Source organism: Argentina anserina, chromosome 4, assembly GCF_933775445.1.
Source record: "Argentina anserina chromosome 4, drPotAnse1.1, whole genome shotgun sequence".
NCBI lineage: Eukaryota > Viridiplantae > Streptophyta > Magnoliopsida > Rosales > Rosaceae > Argentina > Argentina anserina.
The window spans coordinates 25,948,020-25,958,762 of NC_065875.1; the positions used below are offsets into that span (position 1 = coordinate 25,948,020).

At 38.5% G+C, this 10,743-nt stretch overlaps 1 protein-coding gene across 1 annotated transcript; it reads left to right on the forward strand.

Annotated features, from left to right (window-relative positions):
* The first annotated feature begins 2,599 nt into the window (after window positions 1–2,599).
* LOC126792531 (alpha,alpha-trehalose-phosphate synthase [UDP-forming] 6) lies at window positions 2,600–8,642 on the forward strand. The gene is made up of 5 exons (XM_050518937.1): window positions 2,600–5,040; window positions 5,128–5,401; window positions 6,210–7,062; window positions 7,614–7,775; window positions 7,901–8,642. Exons 1-3 carry the CDS (start codon window positions 3,038–3,040, stop codon window positions 6,516–6,518), a joined length of 2,586 nt encoding a protein of 861 aa, XP_050374894.1. The 5' UTR covers window positions 2,600–3,037; the 3' UTR covers window positions 6,519–7,062; window positions 7,614–7,775; window positions 7,901–8,642.
* The last annotated feature ends 2,101 nt before the right edge of the window (window positions 8,643–10,743 follow it).

Here is a 10,743-nt window from a genome sequence, read left to right on the forward strand (position 1 = left end):
TACGAACAAAACCCTAGTAGCCGCACCCCTTATTAAGATTTTGCAAACCCTCTCTCTATTTAATCTATTCCTTCAAGTCGCCCATCTCACAAGTATCTCCTCCTTGCCAATCACCAATTTTTCTCGTCCTTGTTTCACCATGACAAGCCTTGAGGAAGTTACTGCGAGCTTCGCCCAATCCATGGCGCTTGCTAGTGGGGATGTTATCGATGTATCCTTCATGGATCCATTTGATGAGCCTCCGCTTGAGACCAAAACTTTTCTTTTAGCCAAAACCCTAACTACTGATAAGGTGGAGGTTAAGGATATGCAGAGCAAATTTCGTCGAATCTGGAAGGTTTGGGGTGGTTTTAGGGTTCAGGGGCCCTTCGCTCTATGTCTTCAAGTTTGATCTTGCAAAAGATCAGAACACCGTTTTCTGGGGTGGTCCATGGTATTATAAAAATGCTCCAATGCTTATTGAGGAGTATGATGGACTGCAATTCCCAACAACCATACCATTGAACAAGCTGTACTTTTGGGTTAGGCTGCAGGGTATACCGCCGGTGTTGAAGTTGGAGAAGCATATCAAGAACATCGCTTCAGTGGTCGGATCTTATGTGAGGCTCGATGATGACACCCTCACCTTTCAACAGAAAAGTTAGGGTTATGATTTTCCGGGGTCTTAACAAAACTTTCTTCGAGAAGAAAACGCGAAAGATTACTACTGGTGTGATTGCGGAAAATTGTGTTTGATTTTGAATATTTTCATGGTGTTTGTCCACATTGTGATCTCATATTCCATGAAAGAGGTCATTGCTTCAAATTAGGGAAAATTAGCCCTAACCTTAGTGCTGAGACATTTGCGGCAGCGACATCAAGGTTCGCACCCCCTCTGCTGAAGCTACATCAACTCATTGCTCCTATTGGAGCTTTCATGTTCAAAGGTGTAGAGGTTGTGCAACCTATTCCCTCGGTGGCTCGGAGTCTATTTGCTCCCAAACCAATTAGGAGAAAGCCAATGATTCGGCACCATGAGGGAGGGGAATCCTCCAATGCTGTTGTGAATCCTGAGCCGCAAGATGAGCTTCCTTTGATTACTTTGAAGAGGGCGCGACATGTGGACTCCTCGGCATATTCCAAGAAGCCAAAGTTATTGTTGAAAGACAAAGCTCATAATTCTCCAAAGGGAGTGAAGATGCCAGGGGTGAAACTCACGACTAAGGCCTTTGGTTTGAGGGAGGATACCAGTGGTAATTTGGTACCTAGGTAGAATGGTGAATCCACTTATTAAACCAAGAAGAGGAAGGGCCAACCCTATGGATCCGAGAACAAACCAAAGGAAACAAAGGTGGAAGCTGTGGTTGGATGTGGTCCAAGCATCCAGGCTGAAAGTAATGATTCGGGCCCTATTGTGAAGGGAAAGAGAGGTTTAGTTTTGTTTTGTTGTCTATTGTTATGTTTGCATTAGTTGTAGAATAGACGAATTTTTTCTTTTCTTATTTTGAGCTTATTAATAAATAATAGTTTTATGCCGCATGTTAATTTTAAATTTCGACTCATAACCTCTTGTCTGTTGGTTTGTTATAACTAAGGAGTATGTACTGGCTATTCATGTCTTAGAAAAATTATAATATAAAACTTATTGCTTTTGCTATATAAAAAAGTATACGAGTATTGCTAGGTAAACGAAAAAAAAAAGGTATGTACACTACCTTCAATTATAAACAAAATGTCAAATTGTATCATAATCAAGAATGTCACGGCAAATAGTATAATAATCATTTGATCATAAGATCGTTAATAAAATATTTTCTTAGAGCATGCACACTACTATAAGTCTATGACCTTATAACTTAAACATAGTAGCATTTTAGAAAATTCCTATAGAAATTGATTTATATATCACCATAGAATTGATTATTTTTTTCGGTTGGATATTAGTTTTGCAAGATAAAATACGAGATCAGATCCTTTTTTTCTTGTTTGCAACTTGCAAGTTTTTATTTCTTGTTGTAAGCTGCAAACGACCTGTCGGATACATTCGGATATCCGGGTAAACGAGACACGCACTCGGATCTAGTCCCCGAGCTGTCAACATGAATTCTCAGCTCGACACGTGTACACCACCCCGTTTGCCGTCGCACGCTCCGGACAGCTGGTTTCCGACAAAAGCCACAAGACCCCAACCCCTCCGGCGGGTCCCACAGCCGCTTAGGCTTCTACCCTCGTGGCGGAAATATCAAAGGGACAAAGGGATAAGGGCGAGAGAGTTAATCTCCTACTCTCGACCTCTCTACTTTACATCATCTCGTCAACGTCCGATCTTATGACTCCAGGTCAAGGACCGCATCCAACGGTCCATATTCCGCTTTCCCTCATTGAAAGAAACAAAGAAACCAGATAATCTAAAAAAATCTAAACACAATGGTGGTGAAAAACAAAGTAAATTGGCTAAGAACAACAACAACATTATCCCCCACTATTTTTTGTTTGCCTCGGTGGGTCTCTTTGACTCTTTGAGCTTAGCTTTCTAGAGAGAGAGAGAGAGAGAGAGAGAGAGAGAGAGAGAGAGAGAGAGAAGAGGAGTGAGAGGAGCTTATAAGGGAAGACTGATTAGTGATTACCAACCTTTAAGCTACCAAATTTTAAGCCTTTCTTTTCCCCTTCTCAATTCTCACTTCAGAGAGATTTTTATTCACCTCAAAAATCTTCACTTCTTTTCCACCTTTCCCAATTTCCAATTTCAAAGTTGGGTTCTTACAAAGTTGGGTCCTTTAAACCGGTAACATCTCAATTCTGTTTAAAGTTTGAATCTCTCTAGTTCTGCTTCATATTTCAGCTCTTGTTGTTCCCCCAAGTTTGAATCTTTCAGTTCAATTTCTAGTCTTTTGCTGAGTGTGTGACAGTGTCTAGTTTGAATGTTTGTTCAAGTCTAGTGTTGATATGAATCTCATTCCATTGCTTTGATTCAGCTTAGGATTTCATTAAGGGGTTGTGCTTTTTAAGTTGGGATGTTTGACTTATTGGGGTTCTGCTGTAGTTTATAGAGTTGAAAATGGTATCGAAATCGTATTCCAATCTGTTGGAGCTTGCCTCAGGCGAGTCCCCAACTTTCGGCCGAATTGGCCGGAGAATGCCACGTATAATGACTGTGGCTGGCTTGATATCTGATGTTGATGACGACAAGTCGGAGAGTGTGTGCTCCGAGGTGTCGTCATCGTCGGTCCAGCGTGACCGGATCATTATAGTTGCTAACCAGCTCCCCATTAGAGCTCAGAGAAAGTCTGATACCAGTAAAGGTTGGATTTTTAGTTGGGATGAGAATTCATTGCCACTCCAACTGAAAGATGGTTTAGGAGATGATGAGATTGAGGTTATTTATGTGGGGTGTCTTAAGGAAGAGATTCACCCCAATGAGCAAGATGAGGTTTCCCAAATCCTGCTCGAGACTTTTAAATGTGTCCCTACTTTTCTCCCACCGGATCTTTTTAGCCGGTACTATCATGGCTTTTGCAAGCAGCAGTTGTGGCCATTGTTTCATTATATGCTGCCGTTGTCACCGGACCTTGGTGGGAGGTTTAACCGGTCGTCGTGGCAAGCATATGTGTCAGTGAATAAGATATTTGCTGATAGGATCATGGAAGTCATTAACCCGGAAGATGATTTTGTGTGGATACATGATTATCATCTGATGGTGTTGCCTACTTTCTTGCGGAAGAGATTCAATCGAGTGAAACTTGGGTTTTTCTTGCATAGTCCTTTCCCTTCATCGGAAATTTACAAGACATTGCCTATTAGGGAAGAGATTCTAAGAGCCCTTTTGAATTCTGATTTGATTGGATTCCATACATTTGATTATGCAAGGCATTTTCTCTCCTGCTGTAGTCGAATGCTTGGTCTTAGTTATGAATCCAAGAGAGGTTATATAGGTCTCGAGTATTATGGTCGGACTGTTAGCATCAAAATTCTGCCGGTAGGCATACACATGGGTCAACTACAATCTGTTTTGAGCCTCCCAGAGACGGAAGCTAAGGTTGCTGAGCTCAAGACACAGTTCTGTGATCGGGGTAGGATAATGCTACTTGGAGTCGATGACATGGATATATTTAAGGGCATAAGTCTGAAGCTGTTGGCAATGGAGCAGCTGCTTATTCAGCATCCAGAGTGGCAGGGAAAGGTTGTGTTGGTGCAGATAGCCAATCCAGCCAGGGGTCGGGGAAATGATGTGAAAGAAGTTCAGGCTGAGACATCGTCAACGGTGAAGCGAATTAATGAAGCATTTGGCAAACCTGGGTATAAGCCTGTTGTGTTGATTGATGAGCCACTTAAGTTTTGTGAGAGAATTGCATACTATGTTGTTGCAGAGTGTTGTTTAGTTACGGCTGTCCGGGATGGAATGAATTTGATACCATATGAATACATTATTAGTCGTCAAGGAAATGAGAAATTGGATAAGGTTTTGGGATTGGATTCTTCTGTTCCCAAGAAGAGTATGTTAGTTGTCTCTGAGTTCATTGGCTGCTCTCCTTCTTTGAGTGGAGCAATTCGTGTGAACCCCTGGAATATTGATGCTGTGGCTGATGCAATGGACTGTTCTCTGGAGATGGCTGAGCCAGAAAAACAGCTTCGGCATGAGAAGCATTATAAATATGTCAGCACGCATGACGTTGGTTACTGGGCTCGCAGTTTCCTCCAAGACTTGGAAAGGACTTGCAAGGGTCACTTGCGTCAAAGGTGTTGGGGTATTGGGTTTGGGTTGAGTTTTAGAGTTGTGGCTCTTGATCCAAACTTCAAGAAGCTCTCTGTTGAATACATAGTGTCAGCCTATAAAAGGACTACAACTAGGGCAATCCTTCTTGACTATGATGGCACATTGAAGCCTCAGGCATCCATTGACAAGAGCCCAAATTCGAAATCGATCGAAATCCTGAATAGTCTATGCCGTGACAAGAACAACATGGTTTTAATTGTTAGTGCTAAGAGTCGAAAAACACTTGCTGATTGGTTCTCTCCTTGTGAGAAACTTGGACTTGCAGCTGAGCATGGCTACTTTCTACGGTAAATTTGTACAAAACTTCAAACTTTCTGCTCTTTGAAAGAAGCTAGTTTGGGTTATAGTTGAAACTAATGATTGTATGGATTCAGGTCGAAGCAAGATACAGAATGGGAAACATTGGTACCAGTTGCAGACAGTAGCTGGAAGCAGATTGCAGAGCCTGTCATGAAACTTTACACAGAAACAACTGACGGTTCCACCATTGAAGATAAGGAAACTTCACTTCTCTGGTGTTATGAGGACGCAGATCCAGACTTTGGATCATGCCAAGCCAAGGAACTTATGGATCATCTTGAAAGTGTGCTTGCCAATGAACCTGTCACTGTTAAAAGTGGGCAGACTTTTGTGGAAGTTAAACCACAGGTTTGGTCTAGGCCTTCTTGCAATCTTTACTGTTCTGTAAAAACTGATCTTAAATTTCTATAACCTATCTGACCCGTATCCTAATGTTAAACATAAAGTAACTAAAATGTGGACAACAAAAGCCTATGATTATGCAGTGTATCCTTCCAACACACTATTAGTCAATGTATCTGTATTAGGAGCGTGTTAGGTCTGACTGAGATGTTTTAATATTAAGTAAGATGATATATATTTGGTTATTAGCAATAGAAAATGTTGAAACCTCATTCATACGTTGCTTCTTTCTAACAATAATATACATTTAGTCCAAGTTCTTCCCTTTAATATGACATAGTTCATGTTCACTTGATGTAGGAGTGTGTTGATTCTAAAGTATAAGTGTCTCTGTCATGATTGGATACATCCTTTAAATAGCTCTTTAATTTTCCTGTTGAGATTGCCAAGATGTTTCCTGTTGACTTCGCCAAACATCTTGGCAATGAATAATGACTGATGTTTGAATAAGAGAAATATAGACAATCAGTTACTTATCCAGTTGGATTTGATAGCATAAAATATTGAAATGGGATGAGCTACCGCTCTGTTTGTGGAATATAGGATCATTGATAGGATTTATGCTCAATTTTTGAGAAACAATTTTACTTTGTTTTACTAAACTAAGCAGGTGGTAGATTTTATTCCAACCTAAAACCACTATAATTTTGAACATTGTTTTCATATATTGTGAGATTATACATTAGATATAAATGATAGGAAAATGAATTACAATTTCCATTTTCTGATCAAAGCCATACTTGCATATATGCAGGGTGTAAGCAAGGGACTGGTCGCTAAACGCCTACTTTCCACCATGCAAGAAAGGGAAATGCTACCAGACTTTGTTCTCTGCATAGGGGATGACCGATCTGATGAAGACATGTTTGAGGTAATTACAACTTCCATGGAAGGCCCATCAATTGCTCCCAGAGCAGAGGTATTCGCGTGTACAGTTTGTCGAAAACCCAGCAAAGCCAAGTATTATCTAGATGACACGGTGGAGATTGTTAGGATGCTGCAGGGTTTGGCATCTGTTTCTGAGCAAAACATCTCTGTAGACTTTCTGAAAGACAAAAGATAGGTGCACTTCGTCTTCGCTCTTTGTGACTGCTATAGTGTAAGCTGAATGGTGCTTGCACATTATTTTCTATTTCCCTGCTTTTCTCGTGAATCATGTAAATGACTGTAGTCTTAAGAAAATTGTGCAATCAGACTCTTTTTGGCATTTGTTGCTGTAAATCTGTAGATGTGTCTGTGCATGTAATCCAAACTTGCTTTACTGCAATTGATAATATACCCTTGAATAGGGGAACTTTGTTCCTGATTATTGTGTTAGCTATTAGCTTCCCTTAAAAAGATTGAATTTGCCCTTGCCTGTTTTCAAATATTCTCTTCTTGTTTGAGTTGGTATGTCTGATGGTATTCGATATGCTATCTAAGAGTAGAGTTGCTATTTTCATCATGGGTATACTTCATACTTTCTTTTTTGGTGTGCGTCTGAGATTTCATACTTATGGTTAGGATGGTTTTTAGTCAATCCTTCTCATTGCGGCCATTGGTTGGATGGCGGAAGCTACTCGATGTCTTCTTGCACTCCATTTCGTTTGATTTCACAACTTCTGTCAGTATGTCTTTTCTAAGCTTATCTTGTAATACCTCATGTACTTCATGTCTTGTTTTTACATGCTAATCTGTTATCATGTTCTTTTGTTGAATAATGCTGTCCGTCCATATTGTTCGTATCCTGTGTCTTGTTTGTTGGTTGATTGGAACCTTGTCATTCTGTTATCCTTTTTCCTTGCACCATTGCCTTTTGCCTTCTGGATACCTGCTATCATATGTAATTTTGAAAGGGTTCTTCACTTCCATATTATACTGCATCATTAGCTCAGAATTTGTTTCCTTTCCGTTGTTTGTATGTGTCCGTTGTGTCCATACATAGTTTGATAGTTGGCTCTTACCCAAGTGGCCCAGGTCAATGTTAAGAGTAGGATTGAAAGCAGTCTTAACATCATTGATCATGAAGAACATCTAGCATATATGGTTGCAATATGAAATGGCATTGCATGTGTTCTATCTCTGGGAACCTTCCCAGAGATGGACCTGGATTTTGGATCTATATAACCCATTGTTGGTTGGTTCATTTCTACTCAAGTTAATATGCCATATGCAACAGGTTCCCAGAGATGGACCTGGATTTTGGATCTATCTAACCCATTGTTGGTTGGTTCATTTCTACTCGAGTTATTATGCCCTTTGCAACTTTCTGTTGAGGAGTCTGGACCCCGAGAGACGAGCACAATATGATCAATTCAGAGATGACATCGTTTCTTATACGGTAAGACGAGACTATGTCTCACATCTGAGCTACTTTCTACATTCTAGTAATGGTATATTCTCAGCACTGCTATCAGTGTGTTGGTGAAGGCGACTGTATGGTCTTATGTTGGGAGTGAATTACAGGATCTGCAGACTTGTGAATGGCATTTTGGGGCCGAATGGTGATCTCGTAAGTAACTACATTCGGTTTCATACTTGGGAACTAATCTTGCTTGGCAAGTACGTGCCAGAACGGTACTGGATGTGTTTAGTATTGCCGAATTCCGAGTGAACTGGTAAGAGTAGGGAAGCTGGGGGTTCTCAGTCTGCATGATTAGCAATGAAACTAGTTCTTGTATAAGCGTGTGTGGGGAGTCTTTGTGGAAGAAGCAAAAATCACCAGTGGAAAGTAAAGAAGTACGTCTGTACGTACCAGTTTGTCTAGTTCACAACAGCCATCATCCATGTGAACACATAAAAGGTTTCAGAAGAAGATATGAGGTCCTTTGGTCCTGGTCGTGGTTGACGTGAAAGACTGAAACTTTAGGTCCGTAGCTTTTATACTTCTGAACTTTGTTTTGGGTACTTCATCGCCGATAGTGATGTAGACATGATCGACTTCCACTGTAATGTCCATACAAACAGAAGGTTCCAAGTTCTAACTGAAGAACTCGAGCTACAGCAAAGTTCAGAGTCGAGAAAATGCGTAGATACTTATTCAAGGAATCATGACACAGAAAGACGAAGGACATTGAACTTTTAGTATTTTATTTCACCAATAACATTGAAGAGTATAGCTCCTTCATAAATCATTTCACCAAACACACCATTGTTTTCCCCTGTTGAACATTAAACACTTGTTTCCTAAAGATATAATTTGACTAGGCATTTGTTCGAGGTCTTCTTTCGTTAGAGGAAGAGTTTAGTTACTTTAATGTAATGGAACTGAGAACTAGTGTCTAGTGGTCATCCAAAGTCGGGTCCTCGAGACGTCATTGTAGTCGACTGCTTCAGAGGTCAGTATCATCGTCACATCAACGCGCTAATAATTTGTTTATCAGAATTTAGAACTAGTACTAGTTTCATACGTCTGAGATTGGCCATAGTTTGTTTTTGTTTTCGCCTCTTTTTCCCATTTCACACTGAAGAAAACGAACACTTTGCCAGTCCTAGTAGCTAATGAGTGTACACGGTCCACCAAAAAGTCTAATACAAAAGCCCCTTTCCATACTTCGATTCTGTGACCAATTGATCGATATGACATTCCTAATTTAATTATTGTTCCAATGAAGATGATTAATTTTTTGGAGTCTTTCATTACATATCCATTTTTTTACATGTTTTTAAAATAAACTCACATATTATTTAATTATAACTTTTATTCAAATATTATCAAATAAGATACTAGATTGTCTTTTATTTTAACAAAAATTACATATTACCACTATTTAATTCTAATTAGTTAACTTTGGTATTAATTTTTTTTACCTTAATTATAGATTGAATATGATTTTGCAAGTTTCCTTTCAACTCATCATTATTACCAATAGATTATATTCAAATACCTTAAGATAATGAATGTAAAATTTATAATTTGGTGATTTAAGATTTATATTCGTGAAATTTGAAAATTGTTAGGTTATTAACTTGAAGAACTTTGTTATATCATAGTTTTTTTTTCTGATTTTTAAGTTTCATTCATACATTAAAGGTATGTAGGACTTTATAAGTATTTAACCTAGTTAGTAGGTATCTTTTTAATTACAACCTAAGAATGTGAATCATATCAATTTAGAATGTTCACGTAGAATTCCTAGTTCATAAATATATGTCTCATATATAGAAATCTACATTTTATTGAGGAAGACAATATACAAGAGAAGTTTAATATGCATTTTTATTAGATGTTATAGTGTATGTATATACCTATGATTCTTGTCCAAAATATTGTTTAATACCTCTTACAATGGATTAATGTGACAATATACCTAACAAGAAAGAAAAAAAGATAATTCAACCAGAACAATATGTACCTCACGAAACGAAACACTTACTAAATCAAGATTCTTTAGTACCTTATATACATTCATATGAATTTCTCATATAATCTTCATATGACTAGCCCCTATTGTTTAAAAATAAGAAATGGTGCAAAATTTTGCAAAATGGAATTGATAGAAAAAGAACAAGAAGTTGCAAAATTGAATTTTGTGATGAATATATATACACATTGATGTTAGCAGTATGAATTAAATACAATGAAATAATTATGGATACAATTGATGAGCTTCACATTTAAACTTGATTTTAAAACCTAAGATTAGGAAAATTATTTAGTATAACTTTTTATATGTTAGAAGAGTAGATTAGACTTATACAAAAATAAAAATTAATAATAATAAACGATTATGGGTGTAGAATGAAAGAAAAAATGTGTGTGAGCTTAGATTTAAAGACGTGCTCCATTATTGGGTTTAACTATAATTTTCTCTATTTTTTTTAAAGATTATGATTTAGTTAAAAGATAAAAGGGTCATGTTTGCAATTGGTGATGTGCTCTTGAGAGAAAAATGGGTCTCCTATTCCTTTTTATTATTATTTAAAGAGAACTTCATTGATAATGAAGGATTACAAAGGAGTATGATCTCAAACACTAAACCCAATAGGGAAATAGCGAGAAAGACCAAACGAGATTTCAGACAAGAAATCTGAACCAAGACTTAACACAGAAAATGTAAAGAAACGCTCGGGCCTAGACATAAGAACAACACAAACTATAAGACTAAAACTAGCGTCGAACCAGCATGAATCCGAGCTGGTCAGTGAGAGAAGGAGATGGCAAAGCCAAGGATCCTTTTGCGCCTGGACTTGGACAATGCAAATTGAAAACGCGACCCCAGCTAAGGAAGGCCCAAGAAACAACACATAAACCACATCGCCGAGAAACCGCAGCCCCCAGTGACAGGAAAAGCAAGGCTGAAGCTAAA